The 17,816-nt window shown below is 31.1% G+C and overlaps 1 protein-coding gene across 3 annotated transcripts in view; it reads right to left on the reverse strand.

The window, feature by feature from the left end:
* LOC143059801 (epidermal growth factor receptor-like) overlaps nt 1-17,816 on the reverse strand; it is a 95,936-nt gene that overhangs the window by 57,195 nt on the left and 20,925 nt on the right. Inside the window, exon 1 of one of the 3 annotated variants that reach the window (XM_076233362.1) lies at nt 15,700-15,718. The exons of the other annotated variants lie outside the window; for them this stretch is intronic. Within the exon in view, the coding sequence (XP_076089477.1) occupies nt 15,700-15,703 (4 nt within the window). The 5' untranslated portion in view covers nt 15,704-15,718. Of the gene's footprint in view, nt 1-15,699; nt 15,719-17,816 lie in introns of those variants that run through there. 3 annotated transcript variants of the gene reach the window in all.

A 17,816-nucleotide genomic window follows, 5' to 3' on the forward strand; every position in this document is an offset into this window, starting at 1 on the left:
TAAGTGCTGATCTATAGGCAAATAAATAAGTGATGATCTATAGGCAAATACATAAGTAATGATCTATAGGCAAATAAATAAGGTTGATCAATAGGCAAATACATAAGCACTGATCTAAAAAAAAAAAAAAAACACCATGCCTATGTATTCAAAATCTTAGGTCATCTGATGTACAATTGATCTAATATATGATTCCATCACATTCTTAAGTGAAACAATGTATCCTTATCATTAATTTGGCAACCTAAATAATCACTGCTACTTAATTCTTCCATATTGCAAAAAATGTCAATCTCAATATTTCACAAAAATATCTTTCATCGTATTACATTTTTACTGGAACATTTGAGTGAGGATCTAAACTTTGTCGAAGTTAAATTGTCCACAGCTATCTTATATTCTTTTATACAGGTCCTTTGTAAGGGGAATATTGTGACTTTAATTCAAGCATACTTTGAAAGACATGTAGGACCTTGTAAAACAAAAATAGATCCTGACCTAGGACCAAATACAGTATTAATCTCATTATTTGACATTTTATTTAGAATACATTCATTTCTAATATTATCCCCTTGTCACATTGATCAACCCTCCCTCCAGACAGGTTTGGCTGTAATTTATAAGATAGACTTTTTTTCCTGATCCTATTAATGTTATTTCGAAAGTGTGGAAGTGGTCAGATCAACAACATCTGTAAAAAAACACTTGTTTTATGAAATGGTTTTGGTGAGATGAAAGAAAAGACAGCAATTCCCTGAAGGCACATAACTAGATCATTGTTAACAATATTCTTATTTCCTTCCCAGTTGTGAGTCTTCATTTAATTTCCCTTGAGACAAACATCAAGCCGCCTTCTGATCCAAGTCAATCAAATGCTTTAACAATTTCTATTGTCCCCTGATCAACACTGATAGTTTATACTGGAAGTTTTACACCATTTTTATTCTAAAAATTACCAAAAAAATATGTAATGAATACTAGAATTATACCGCTAGATTTTGTGATAGATTCTGTACTTTTAAACATTAAAATGATCAGTCTTTATTGAATATAATTACATCACTACTCTTTCTCTCCAGGAATATCAAAACCTATAAACTTATAATAAGTTTCTTTGGAGTTTAATGAATCAATAATGTCATATTTGCCACTAGTTATTAAACCCACATCTATCTATCAATCATATTAAATTTTAAATACATAAGATTTCAAAAATATTCTTACTCAGTCTAGCAAATACGCATTGTAAACATGGTAAATGTTAATGAACATATAGTTTGATAAGTACTGCATCAGGGGTTCAAATAAGAGGGTTCTCCTGGTATGTGGACCAGTTTTTTTCTGGGAAAAGACTTATCATTTCTATAAGCAGTAAAAGACCTATTCTTAACACTAATCCTTAATACAGGAATTATTGTTGAGTTTTTTTTTTCAATATGGAGAACCTTATTAAGGTCATGGAACTTTCATTATTTAAAGCAAGGTCTAACCCCTGTGCAAGGGTAATGACATTGAACAATATGGAGCATATGGCTTTACATTGCATTTGTGAAATCATCAGTCACTGACCTTCAACAATTGTATTGTGTTAATTGTACCTTATCTAATGCATAAATATAACAGCTCAATGATCAAATTCAATTGTTTTCCAATTTTAAGTCAGTAAATATAAAAATGACCTAAGAAAAGCATCAAACTGGAAGATTTTCACTTATCAATTACATGCATGAAAATAAAATTCTTAGAAAAAATATTCAAAATTTCTGCCAAGTTTCAGTACTGTAATATTTTCACTAATTATAAGATTTATCTTAAAATTATTTTTGCTTTATTTCATTTGACTTTTTTTAAATTTAAAGACAAACAGGATATTGATTGCTGGCCAAGTTTCAGTACAAGTAGATGTTTTTACTTTCTATCTTATCACTGATAGTTAACAGACAGATAAATACTAGTAAAATTTTGATGAATGTTTCACTGATAATCATTACTTTATTTTTTGTGGCATTTATTTCTAAATGTCTTAATTTCAAGATAGACACCTAAGATAACATTGTAAAGTACCTCTTAGATCTTTCAAGAAATATGCACTTAAATGGAATCAGAGATACAATGTATACATAAAGGGGCAGATTCAGCCATTTTCAAAAGGGGGCTCCAATCCAGGATAAAGAGAGGTTCCAACAATATGTCCCCATTCAAATGCATTGATCATCCAAAAGACAAGAGGCTCTCAAGGGCCTGAATCGCTCACCTTGATTTTTTGGCATTTATCTTTCATTTTTAGAGTTAAGTGTCCAATTTCATCGTAGTTTGTTTTTTTGGTTAAATGTATATTAAAAAGGATCATTCAGCTTAAATTTGGGTTGGGATTGGTTCAGTAGTTTTAGAGGAGAAGATTTTTTATAGTTAGAAAACATGATAAACAAATGGTGTAAAATTGTCCTTAAAGGGCAATAACTCTTTAAGGGATCAATTGACAATTTTGGTCATATGAACTTATTTGTAGATCTACTTTGCTGAACATATTTGCTGTTTACAGCTTATCTTTATCATTAATGCTATTCAAGAAAATAACCAAAAACTGCAAAATGTCCTTAAAATTACCAATTTAGTGGCAGCAACCCAACAATGGGTTATTAGATTCATCTGAAAATTTCAGGGCTGATAGAACTTTACCTTATAAACACTTTACCCCATGTCAGATTTGCTCTAACTGCTTTGGTTTTTGAAATATAAGCCAAAAACTGCGTTTTACCCCCATGTTATATTTTTAGCTATGGCGGCCATGTTTTTTGACAAAACAGAAAATAAAACACAAACTTTATTCTAGATACCCTAAGGATTATTCAGCTTTATTTTGGTTGGAATTGGTTCAATAGTTTCAGAGGAGAAGATGTTTGAAATAGTTTACACCAGAAGGAAGATGACAACGGACGGACGACGACGAAGTGACTTAAGCTAATTGTTCCTTTAGAATGGTGAGCTAAAAAAGGGCATTCCAACCCTGGAACCCTCCCCCTGTATCCACGTGACCACTGACATACATGTAAAGTTATAAAGCAAAAGTCTAAAAGTTAATCAGACCATGACTGAGGCGAAATGGCCAAATAATCTCATTGGATCCTTGGAATCCCCCCCTTTTTTTTTTAAATATTATATATTATTAACAAAATATAGTTTTGAATGATATCTGAAACTTTGCACATCAACATGAAAAAGTTTCAAAAATGAAAACAAGAAGAATCTATGTTCAATGTCTATAACGGTTATATTAACCACAGACATTTTACCCTGAGTTCTGTTAAAACTAAAGTCGACATATACAGAAATAAACTTTCACTTGTAATGAATGTATTCCCTACTTGTATAAAAACTATGAGGACAGAACGATAACATGATGTAACAAGTGATTGTGGGAGTATATTGATTGCATTATAGTTTATACTTGAAACATGTCTTTCCATCACAACCCCAGATATTCAATAATTATACTCAATATCTAGGAAGGGTTCATCCATCCTTCTGTGTATAAACAAGACAAATAACATTAATGCATTAACCTATAAGACAACACTGAACAGGAGTGCAATAACAACATAAGTCTGATGATCGGAAACCAATCAATAAAACAAATACTGTAAAATTGTCTATGTACATATAATAAAACTGATAACTTAAATTCCTCACTCAATGCTACCTGCTATTACTTGTGTACACAATCCTACATTTCTCCATATAACCCTACAATGTCTCCATATAACTGGAGTCATTTCTTTATGGTCTTATCATGAAACTAATATTTAAGTATATAAAACACAAATTTTACAACATTTTAAGTGTTTCACACCAAGTTCTTTTTAGCCATATTCAAGACAGAAGCAATTTAACAAATTAGAACTATAACAATTAAAAATCTAATTTTAGCTGAAAAATGAATTCTTTTGTCAAAAGGTCTATGGATTTAGGAAAACAATAATCAATCCATCAAAATGGCCAATGAGCTTTCAAACTTTAGAAGGTCGATTCAATGGTCAAATGAAATCGACCAGTGACATCACTTGACCACTGGAATGTGACAATGGTGTGACTGCTATGTGTCTGTAAGTTGTCATGATAAAACTTATAATATACCAAATATCATATCAATATCTTCAAACACCAAGATAAAATGTGTTTAAATGGATTTGCTGGACTGACAGATGGACAAGACAGACCGACGGACAGACCGGAGAGTAAACCTAAAGTCTCCTTTGACTTCATCAGAAGGGGACTTAAAAAACAGATATATGATAAGTTCAAACTTCAACTATTTACAATTTATAAATTAGAGTTAAAAGTTATAAAATACACGCTACTAACAATATTTCACCCAAGTAACACAAAAATTTCTGTTTTCACTATCAGGGTACACTACAAACTTTTTCAGAAAATTATGGCATCTTATATAGGTGAATGAAACATTTGAAACTACACATTCAGCAAACAAAATTAATCATTCTATCATTCATTCATTATGGACAAATTTAACAAGTCAGTGCTTCAATTGAGTATGCTATCATATGTCCTGCAAAATTCTGTCCCTCATTTTGCTTTATCTACGATGTCAATATCATCTATTTATAATATCTAACACCTACAATACAAATCTCCCTTGAGTACAGAGCTACATTAGTCCATCCTACAACATCTCATTAAGTTTTGTATTCCTTATTATATATATATGCTTTGAACAAATAAATCACTTTGTTTTTATTCATAGTTCATTGGTATTAATATTCTTTGTAATTACTTTACAATTGTCTAAAATGGAACAAATTGACATCCTTGGTGGAAATATTAATTGTCTTCTATTAATAGCATAAAACAGCTCTTAATGTGATCCCATAGTCAAAAAAATAAAATATTGTAATTCAACATGACATTCCTAAATAAGGATCAGACTTAAGTGGCAGGGTTGCCCACACTGTTCATAAAAAAGAAAGAATGATCTATACTGAACACTTAAATATATGGAAAAACAAAATATATCAATAATACACATGCTGAAATGTCTGATTCCTTGCTTTACTGATCTCGATTCATTGTACATGAAAAATCTTTAACAGTAATGACACTGCTACATGCAAAAAAAAACTTTTACAAAGAACTATTGATCCATGTTAAAAGACATATCCTCTGAGAAACTAACCAAAAACTAATATACCATAAAAATGAGGTCAAGGTCATATGATACCTGCATATTGTATCTGACAAAGGTTCGAAATAGTTGCAAACCTTAGATATAGTGTTAGTTATGCAACTTAATAAAAAATATCATTGTCAAATGTAAGAAGTATCTATCAAACTAATTTATGCAGAAAACTTTAAAAATGGCTGATTGATTCAAAAAATAATAAATAATAGACTTGAACATAGAAGGCTGGTCCTCAAAATAGTCACCGAACTAATATGTACTGATAGTACTGCAACTTTATAGAATATATCATTGATCTATTAAAAGTATTACTCCTATCAAACTATTTTGAGCAGAAAATTATTTGTTATTGAAAGTAATGCTTGACCTGTCATAGGACTTTGACATAAGGGACACTGCATGGTGTTCAAATTAGATGTCAAATTGATGGTACAAATAGCAATGCAACTTTATATAAAATGTCATTGATCAGACAATTGGCAAGCAGTACCTATAAAACTAACTTAATCAAAAAATTAAACAATTGTTGACTCCAACAATGACAATATAGCCACCATCCACAGAAAATTAACACTTAATGTCTCGCCATGGCAACTTTAGGTTGCAGGCTAAGACAAAAACCAGATAGGAGTTGACTAACAGAAACACTTATTATCTTTCTACCTTTTCTGATGATTAACCTCATAGGTCACCTTTTAAAAGACTGTTTTGGACTTTGAACTGGGTCAAAAATGGGGTACAAAAAACTCAATAATTCTTACTTGTATATATATATATATGAAACTGTTATAAGCAGCATAATGGTTTGTATCGATTGCATTAATGTTTACAACACTCGATTTTTGTAACAATATCTTGGAAGGAGAAGATATTTTAATGGCAACTGTTTCCAAATTACAAATCATTCTGTATAGACATTACATACAACAGAACATAAAGTACTATGAGCAACTTAACTTTGTCGTAAAAATATTGATAATACTTCAAACTTAAACAATACATTTCAAATAAATAGTCTTTTTTATTTAGGGGTAGATTTGTATAATTACAGAAAAGCAGAACGTTATAATGAATTAAAATCATTAAATTATTGGCATAGTCCTCATTTTGGCACTTGAAACTTCGAGAAACTTAACTGCTGTCTGTATGTTACAGACAAATTAACAATCACAAATCATTTCCTCAATATTCATGAAATTTTCTTGGATACAAGTCAGAGAATAAGAATAATTAATCCTGTGTTCATCAGGAGACATTCAAATTAGGTGTTAATTTACACAACCAGAAAATCGCTTATTTCATTCATTGCTTTTTAGCATGTTCTTTATTGTGCTGTAAAATTTGCATCTTTGTGTTACGCAAAATATATTTTCAAAAGAAAGTAAAGTTAAATTTTTTCAAATGTTTTTTAGACAATATCCACAACTCTACAGGAGGAAGTCAAGCCATTAACAGGGAATCAAAACGAGAATTCTGAGTTTATTGCATGTCAATACAGAGCCCCTATCAGTTGAAAATTCATTGTACTAGCTGGAATTAAATGATAACTTGAACTATAACTTGTCCATCTCTCATGGTAAAAAGTGTATCAGAAATAGTAAATCAATATCTTCAACCATGACCAAAAAAAGTGTGGAAAAATGATTATTTGCATGAATGTTCTAAGATGGACCATAACTCTGCCTAAATTCATCAGTTCGCAACAAAATTTAAAAATATTATCAAGGGTCAATTAAAGATTTCAGCAATGTGGACTCTAATGCAAATCTTATCTAGCTATTTACAGTTTCCATGTATCTTATATAATTTCCAAAAACACAACATTGGTAGAATTTGTCATTTAAGGTCAACAGAATATTTTTCAATTTTGATTTATTTGTAGATTATTTTTGCTGATTCTTTTTACTTATACTGAGTTTCAACAAAAAAGAACATAATTCAGTTAACATTGTGATTCTAGGGCAGTAACTTCTATAGTTTTTCTCAAATTATATGGTTCACGATAATACCCAAATTGCCAAAATTTGGAAGGTGAAAATATTCAGGGAAAAAAAAATCATTTACATTCACAATGCTATTTGAATGCAAAAGCTCTTTTTCAATTTTTTTTTAGAAATTAAATAGTTTCTCCTCTATGTTATGTGCTACGATTCATTTCATAATCTCTTTATTGTACATTTAATATTCCTTTGATATAAGTTTCTCATCTGAATTTGGAAAAGACCATTTTAGGATTTTTTAGCATATTTTTTTTTGTTTTGATCAATTATTGTGTGTAATTATTCTTTCATTTGTTTCCAGATAATTGCCATCTTTATTTGAGTTGTATGTAAGATTTTGTTGTTTTGTTGTGATAGGTAGGGAAAGATAAAAATAATTATGTTTGAGTTTTGTAGAGGGTTATATTTTGCACATCTTAACAACATCACTGTGCCAATTTATCTTCTTTAAAACAATTCTAAATCAACTTATAAATTGATTTCGTAAATAGAATCTTTGATATGTAGCTAAATTTGGAACCATTATAAATTACACTATACCATGTTAAAAAGGACAGAACAACACTGATGATCATTTATTTTTGTTGGTATCAAATTGTTAACCCATGAGTATTATATAAATCCACAGTATATGAGAATGATGCTATTTCCCACTATAGTTATTATCATTTATTTCCACAAAATTCTATAAAAATCTATTTCAATTTCCTAATTAATACAGAAAATATGAGAATAAACAGGAAATTCTGTTAAAAACAAGTATTTCCTGTCTCTGTAGGTATCTATTGATGATTGATAAAAATCTCTTTTGAAAACCATTATGTTATAAATATGTGCATGGAGGCATCATAAAGCATCCACTAGGTTTAATAATACTTCAGGTAGCACAACAGTCTATTTCTAAATAATGCCACTGTGTATGTTTGAGATAAAGAAAGAAGAATCAGTGGGCTGACTGCTAATACCCTGGATGAGCTACAGTCAGAGCTACTTACCCATGATGAGCTACAGCTTTATTAAACTCTCAACAAAATACTGTTTATACCATAAATGAGCTGTTGCTTAAGCCATCAATTAGCTACTGCTTGAACTTTCAATAAGTTACTGCTTAAATCCCCAATGAGCTATTGCTTTAGCTATAAATTAGCTACTGCTTAAACCCCCAATGAGCTACTGCTAAAACCATCAATGAGTTACTGCTTAAACCCCCAATGAGCTACTGCTAAAACCATCAATGAGTTACTGCTTAAACCCCCAATCAGCTACTGCTAAAACCATCAATGAGTTACTGCTTAAACCCCCAATGAGCTACTGCTAAAACCATCAATGAGTTACTGCTTAAATCCCCAATCAGCTACTGCTAAAACCATCAATGAGTAACTGCTTAAACCCCCAATGAGCTACTGCTAAAACCATCAATGAGTTACTGCTTAAACCCCCAATCAGCTACTGCTAAAACCATCAATGAGTTACTGCTTAAACCCCCAATGAGCTACTGCTAAAACCATCAATGAGTTACTGCTTAAACCCCCAATGAGCTACTGCTAAAACCATCAATGAGTTACTGCTTAAACCCCCAATGAGCTACTGCTAAAACCATCAATGAGTTACTGCTTAAATCCCCAATCAGCTACTGCTAAAACCATCAATGAGTAACTGCTTAAACCCCCAATGAGCTACTGCTAAAACCATCAATGTGTTACTGCTTAAACGTCAAATGAGCTACTGCTAAAACCATCAATGTGTTACTGCTTAAACCCCCAATCAGCTACTGCTAAAACCATCAATGAGTTACTGCTTAAACGTCAAATGAGCTACTGCTAAAACCATCAATGAGTTACTGCTTAAATGTCAAATGAGCTACTGCTAAAACCATCAATGTGTTACTGCTTAAACGTCAAATGAGCTACTGCTAAAACCATCAATGAGTTACTGCTTAAACCCCCAATGAGCTACGGCTAAAACCATCAATGAGTTACTGCTTAAACCCCCAATCAGCTACTGCTAAAACCATCAATGAGTTACTGCTTAAACGTCAAATGAGCTACTGCTAAAACCATCAATGAACTACTGCTTAAACTCATGATAAGCTACTGCTTAAACCTTTAATTAGGCCACACTTAAAAATATTTTGGTTTGCCCAAATCCTACCAATCATTGAGACAGTGGGTAGGTAAGGTAGGCATTTTCTTTTTCTATTTTTTGGGGGAAGAGAAATTTAAGTATGTCAATATAGTCTTCATGCCTATTTGAATAAAACAAAAATATTTTAACATCAGGTCAATAAAAGATTTCCAGTAGGCAGCTAGTTTCTGGGTTGGTAGGGTTAGGGCAAACAAACCTATTCTTTTTTATGGCCTTAGCTACTGTGAATACCTTCAATGAGCTACTGCTTAAACCCTCAGTGAGCTACTGCTTAAACCCTCGGTGAGCTACTGCTTAAACCCTCGGTGAGGTACTGTGTAAACCCTCAATAAGCTACAGTGTAAACTCTCAGTGTGATACTGTGTAAACCCTCAATAAGCTACAGTGTAAACCCTCAGTGTGATACTGTGTAAACCCTCAATGAACTTGTGCTTAAAACCATTAACAAGTTACTGCTTAAACCCCCAATGAGCTACTGCTAAAACCATCAATGAATTACTGCTTAAACTCATGATAAACAACTGCTTAAACCATCAATTAGCTACTGTGAATACCTTCAATGAGCGTAGTAACTGCTTTAGCCCTCAGTGAGGTACTGCTGAAACCCCAAATGAGCTACTGCTTGAACCCTCAATGAGTTACTGTTTAGACCCTCAATGAGTTACTGCTGAAACCCCCAATGAGTTATTGCTTAAACCCTCAATGAGTTATTGCTTAAACCCTCAATGAGTTACTGCTTAAACCCTCAATGAGTTACTGCTTAAGCCATCAATGAACAATTGCTTAAACCATCAATTTTAAAAGTTACTGTTTAAATCCTCAATGAACAATTGCTAAAACCATCAATTAAGTTACTGTTTAAATCCTCAATGAACAATTGCTTAAACCATCAATTACTTAACTGCTGAAATCCTCAATGTGCTTCTACTTTAACCATTAATGAGATTCTGCATAAACTCTTGATGATCAAGCTACTGCTTTAAACCTGAATGACCTACTGCTGAAACCATCATTGAGCTACTGCTGAAACCATCAATGAGCTAAGACTGCTGAAACCATTAATGAGCTATTGCTATAACCCTAAATACCAGTATATTTTCAGTATTTTTTTTCTCCATTCTACACCTCTACACCAATTGAAACAGAAAAAAATTAACAAAAGATTATCTACAGCTAATCCCTTTTCTAATAAAAGAGAAAAGAAATAAATTGTTATCATAGAATATTTTTCCAAATAAGAGATTGCCTATTTTAGTGTAGCAATGTGAAGAGATCAAATATGCAATTGAATGATAAAATATTGATGGGACTTTTTGGTCTATCCTACAGATTAAGTGAGATACATAACAACAGGCATCTTACTGTCAATCAAATCAGTCAATATTTTCAATAATCATGTACAATGTAACTAAGCCAATAAGAGCATTTTCAATTAATCATAACACATGGACTTAAAAAATGTCAGTAATTACCAGATGCTGGTCTCACTTACTTTTTATTTTCTTACACTGCATTCATTAGCAATGTAGCATTTACTCATGCTAAAGGAAAGTGAAACTCTTAATTCTTTTAACTTAACCTTGATTTATAATTATTGACCATAAAGGAAGTTAAAATGAGCTGCAAGACTGCTCTCATACCAAAAAAAGCACACAATTTAACGATTTCTTTTAAGAGTGTTTCACTAGCATTATGTTTAATGTGCAATCTATAGGGAAAAAATGTATGCAATGAATATCTAAACATTACAAATAACTAAAAGATACAACTTTAAATTCAACAACTGAGATAACCAATTTTTAGAAAATTGAAAAAAAAATTCTCTAGTACTGACAAACTGCTGCTTCTTTTAAACACATTTGATTAGATAACTTTTTGTTTTCCTGTTTACAACATGTGTACTAAAACTTAAACTGGAGACTCCTGTGTCTCTCAGCTAGGTCTATGTACATCTTCAACAATGAACACTCTCCAACATGATAGACAAGAATCAAGTCATGACTAAAATCTATTACACTCTCCAACATGATAGACAAGAATCAAGTCATCACTAAAATCTATTACACTCTCCAACATGATAGACAAGAATCAAGTCATCACTAAAATCTATTTGATCTTGATCAGTTCTCTGTTCATAGTTTTGATAATATTAAAGATACTAATCTTTCGGCACACGATGCACGTTTCAAGAATAAAACACTCTTCATTTTGCTCTATCTTGTATAGTTTTTTTTTCTCAAAATACCAAAAGGGCAAAAACAATAATTTTAGGGAGATAACTCCTATTAGAAGCCAAATGACAATATCTATCCAGACTAAATATTTACAGATCTTGTCTTACTGATCATTTTTTATTTTTAAAGTTTAATTATATATCTTATTGTAGTTTTCATAATAATAAGCAAAATCACAAAGAATTGGTAAAAATTGTCTATAAATCACTATAAAAGTAACTTTTAAAAATATTAAGGAGAAGACTAACTATTTCAGCTGTTAACTTTTGCAATTTAAAATTTTCAATCTTTCCACCTAATAATATAATCTTCAAAATACATGTAACAGGCAAATTGAAAATTGGCAAAATTGGTCCTATTAGGGAACAACTCTTATTAGATGTTATCTGACAGATTCAGTTAGAGACCAGATAAATCTCAGTGGTTTTTTTTTGCCTCAATGTCAGATTTTCTTTATCTATAGTTTTTTTCCAAATAAAGACAAAACTTGCATTTTACACATATGTTCTTTTTTTAGCCATGTTAATGTGGTGGCATGGCAGACATAATTTGTTTTAGATACCCAAATGATGAATGCAGACAAGTTTGATTACATTTTACTCAGTAGTTTCAATGGAGAATATTTTGTAAAAGTTAACAGATGACAACAGACAAAGATGGTACACATCAAGTGCTGTGAAAAGCTCAGACTGGCGTTTGGGCCAAGTTTAATTAAAAGGGTAGTCAAGAGCTTTAAACTGAAAACAATTGCATAAGACAACACTATGACAATCACTTCAAAATATTATAATACTTAAAGACATTCAAAGTAGGACTCCTAATTTTCCAAGCATGCATTGATAAAATTATTGCAATTTTTCATAATAAATAACTTTCCAATCCTACATACACTGATTGTTTCTGTACATTGAATGTATCTCTTGTTGTAGGAGCTGTAAGTTCTAATTAATAGACTTGTAATACAGGACTGTCTTCATTAAGGTAAACAATTTTATGTAAATATACAAAATCAGTCAACTCAAACTATTTTTGACATTTTATCAATAAAATATACATATGGGAGACAATACAAATTTGACAATATCTTCAATCTTAATTACAACTTTCCCAATATCAATCACAACTTTTCTCATTTTTTGCAAGACTTAAATGAAAAAACAAATATTTGAATAGATCTTTTTACAACTGCAGCAAATTGAAAGAATTTTACATCATCTATCACAATATATGACTTTCACATACGTACATTTTCATATACAAGTTATTAAATCACAGTGAGAGTCATTTAATTGATCACCATCCCAGTTTGAACCATTTGAAATCATTCTCATAATTTTTGTGATTTCCAAGAAAATGTTACCCACGAGAATTCAGAAACTTTTTTAAAAATCAGAAAAAACAGAGGCAACTGTTCTTTATGAAAAACCAAGAATAAGGGCTTACAAACTTTATTATGGGGCTGTAATAACTTTGAGAAATAAACTGGTTTAAATAGCATAACTACAAATATTGAATCCAAATGGCAATATCAAAACATGTAAACTAGGCAAAACATTCAAAGTCAATGAACCATGACAAATAATATGCTGCAGGACCAAATAACCAAATGGTACTGAGAAATGCAAATCCTTATAAAACTGTATACCAAATACCATTGACTTAATGTTCCCTTTACAATAACATGTCATAAGCCACAAACTTTAATTCATAAACAAATGCTACTACAACTAATACATTGTTGACGCCGCTGACACCACCATTAGAAAAACACAAGTCAGGCTTTATAATGCATCAAGTCGAGAAAAAAATTCACTAATTTATTCTTTGTCTGTATACAGTCAAACATAACTCAGTTAAAAATGTTGGTTTTCATATTTTGTTTCATATTTTTGAACCTTAACTACAAGAATGCTTCAAAACATGTAGAATTAGGACATCATTATCATTGTTCTTGTATTTATAATTTCAAATTTACATTACGATAAATGGCCATTAAATATTATAAGTTTCATCCAAAAATTGCTAAGTTTTACATTAAATTGTTGATTTTATTACACTTAACAAAACATTGCACTGAAATATTTCAGTAGTTAAACAACTGCAAGATAATAATGCATCTAGTTACCTGACAGGATATACAATAGTTTTTTTGTGTAAATCAAATATGACGCAAAAATTGGAAAGTTCTATGTAATAAAGCATAGTGAGCTACAGTACTGCTCCTTTAAAACAAACAGAAACTATATCTTCTACTAAACAATACTATATATAAAGGTTCACATAGTCGTGTTATTTGTAGCTGCCATTCATATGAACCAACTCAGTATATATAGAAAGGGTCATTGAATGAATTTTGAAATTCACTAAGCAAGAATAAAATTGAGAAATATCAAAGAGACAACAACCCGACCATAGAGCAGACCAACAGCCGAAGGCCACCAATGGGTCTTCAATGCAGTGAGAAACTCCCACACCCGGAGGCGTGCTTCAGCGGGCCCTAGAAAAAATGTATACTAGCTCAGTGATAATGGACGTCATACTTTTAAGTATAGTTATAATGTTTTAAACAATGCAGTGTAATGCTGATACATGACACGTTTATATTTGACTGTCATGTGATGTAAAACATCTTTATAAACATGTCATTAACATTAAGTTTGGTTGTAATGACAATATATTGCGTTCCTTATGTGGTGTACAAAAGAGGAATGAACTCCGTAGCATAAATAATCCCTTAATCATCATCAATGAATAAATTTAACATAAATTATGAAATTGGCAGACCTCTTTGTTCAAACTAAAACTGGCAGACCAATGAACACCAGCCTTCAATGAACCTACGATATTAAAAATAACCTGATCTTAACAAATTTTCAATATTTCATGAACACAAATAATTATCTACTGATAAAAAGTCTTAGTAAGGGTATGAAAGTTAATGAACTGCAACAGTTCTGCCTGATAAATCCAAATAAACACATCAGGTCTTAACCTAAAACACTTTATACTTAAATGGTGAAGAATGTCATTATTATAGAATTATTTATTTTTGTACAATGTCCAATATTTAACTTAACCTTAATATCTTTTCAATTGCTAATAAACAGGCGCATGTTTAAGAGGATTAAACTGTAATCCATAAAATACATAAATTTTCATCAAATTAAACAACTACAAGCAGGGAATTACATTTATCCTTGACCCAAAACAAAGAGGTACTGATCATGGTTCATGACTTGTTTTACTCAGAGGGCCAATACATTATAGTTTGCTCAGGATTCTTGGAAATAGACTAATCAACTTCTAAAGTTGTTCTCCATTACCATATATAATCTTGTGTTTACACTGTTTAAATCAAAAGGTGTTTATGAACTTAAGTTCAGGCCTTAAATCATGTATATAGTGTATTAGTCTCACAGTTTGCAAGGATTTTGGTACTTTGTGTCAGTTGTTTTATGTTCTTAGTACTAGTTTGTTCTAATCTTCTGCTGTTAAACCAAGTTTAGAGGATGTTTAAACTCCACCACATGCTTTATGGGTCTGTCCCAAGTCAGGAGTCAGTAATTCAGTGGTTGTCTTTGATAACTGTTGCTGATTATATAGTATGGGTTTTGCTCATTGTTGAAGGCCTTAGTGAACTAAATTTGCTTAAATCTACATCTTTAGACTGTAGTGAATGATTGTCCCATTGGAAATCAAATCATATCTCTTTAAAAACTTATTGAATCAATTGGGAGAATGCCCCTTGGGGCCCCTTAATCACATTATTCCATTTTTTCACTATTTGGTCAAAGATTTGTCATCAATAATAAGTAAACAAATAACCTATACAAATAAATTGAGAATTAACATTAAAATCACTTAGGATTGAAGGACATTTAATTGTTCAACAATAGTCCCCCTGAAGTTAAATACTTGTGAATCATTATATAATCATTAGACATGAGAATTAAATACAAAGTCAAGTTATAACACCACCTGTATACAAGGCTCACCTGGATAACTTACTATGTCATCAAACATATAAGTAATACACAAGTGTTCAAATTCAAATTTTCTCCATTTTACCCCATCTCTATACATTATCTAGAAAAACTGTATCTTCAATACAAATCTAATTTACCCATAGCTCTAACAATATCACCATTTTAATCTCCTGCTTAACTTTTCTTTGAGACTTACCTAAAAATAGAAAGAAACATGTAATATAGTATGCTTTAAAATGTGTCTTTGGGACACAACTCCAGCTTTGCATAATGTTATCAAGGGACGTAACTCAACAACAGTAAAAGTGACACTTCCCAAATTAGTTGTAACAACAATCCAGATCCCTTTTCATGATTGTGACCTACTGGATATGTAATAGCATGAGCAACATGACAGGTACCACATGAGAAGCAGATTATGCTTACCCTTCTGAGGCACCTCTGAGATCACCACCAGTTTTTGGTGGAAATTGTGTTGCTTTATTAAGTCTTTAGTTGTCTATGTTGTGTCTTGTGTACTACTATTTGTCTGTTTGTCTTTTTCATTTTTATCCATAATGTTTGTTCTATGAGTGGTAATAAGCATTGTGCATTAGTTTCATATCATTTGGTTGATGCAAACTAAAGTTAGAGAGTCTGGAAACTATGATTTACCTACAGACAGTAAAACCCCCTCTGCTACAGTGCAGACATAAAAATACACAAGTAATCATTCTGGTATATTTAGGTTTTCACTATTTAAGTTGTCATCAAAACTGTGAACAATGGATTATTACTGAAATCTTAACATTGTTTGTTTAATTAGTTAAGTTACCTAAAATCTTATATTTTGTTTTAGTAAAGTCTGTCTGCTTATTAATTTACACCAACAAAATTATTCATTTAATTTTCTATTATCATTTTGTGCTTTGTAATTACAGAATGAGAATTGTTTATTAGTGTCGATTACCAATATAAACAACAATGATACTGAATACACTATTACATAATATGCAATTAAAAATTAAATATTACAATCAAAATATTGGTACTCAGCCAAATTAATGACTTAAATTGAGACACTTTAAAAATAACACATACAATAAACAATTAAAACTTATGCATTAATAATATCATTACACACATTATAATCTTCTTCAATCAAACATGTTATGTAAACTTTTGGCTATAAATATGCAATATATATCTTGTTGAATTGCATCATTTGACATTAAGAAAATAAAATTGTCTTGTAAAAGAGGGATCAAAGATACCAAACTCATAGATCCAAAATAAAACAACAATGCCATGGCTAAACAAGAATGTGTCCATAGTACACGGATGCCCCACTCGCACAATCACTTTCTATGTTCAGTGGACCGTGAAATTGGGGTCAAAACTTAAATTTGGAATTAAAATTAGAAAGATCATATCATAGGGAACATGTGTACTAAGTTTCAAGTTGATGTAACTTTAACTTCATCAAAAACTACCTTGACCAAAAACTTTAACCTGAACTTCGCACTATCATTTTCTTTGTTCAGTGGACCATGAAATTGGGGTCAAAACTATATTTTGGCATTAAAATTAGAAAGATCATATCATGGGGAACATGTGTACTAAGTTTCAAATTGATTGAACTTCAACTTCTTCAAAAACTACCTTGACCAAAAACTTTAACCTGAGGCGAACGAACGCACAGACGGACGAACGAACGAACGAACGGAGGCACAGACCAGAAAACATAATGCCCCTCTACTATCGTAGGTGGGGCATAAAAAGAAAAAGACAAACAGTAGTACACAAGACACAACATAGAAAACTAACAACTAAATCTTGTAAATCAAGACCTTTCTAACTCAAAAATATTACCAGATTTTTTCAATAAATCATGCATATCTTAAATCTGAATAAAAATCACACCCTAACAAAACATGGTTTACATCCTCAACACGATTCTCTGTACTGTATTTATACAAGTACAATTTTATTTAAAGAAATTTTGGCCTGATCCAACTGACAGTCAGGTAAACCGCCAAGTTCTAAAATTTTACATGTCTATTCTGCATTTTATGAACAACATAATTTTACATAAGCAATATATTTTTTTACTCCTTATTAATATGTTACTTATTACAGTTTACTTTCACACATGTTTGTTTGGTATAGTAAATATTATTCACTCAAAGAAAAAGCGAAAATATCTGCTGTGTTAACTGATATTTCTACTTATTCAAATTCAACTTTTATTACGAAAATTAATAACCTTTGTTTT

The sequence above is a fragment of the Mytilus galloprovincialis genome, chromosome 14 (assembly GCF_965363235.1).
Source record: "Mytilus galloprovincialis chromosome 14, xbMytGall1.hap1.1, whole genome shotgun sequence".
NCBI lineage: Eukaryota > Metazoa > Mollusca > Bivalvia > Mytilida > Mytilidae > Mytilus > Mytilus galloprovincialis.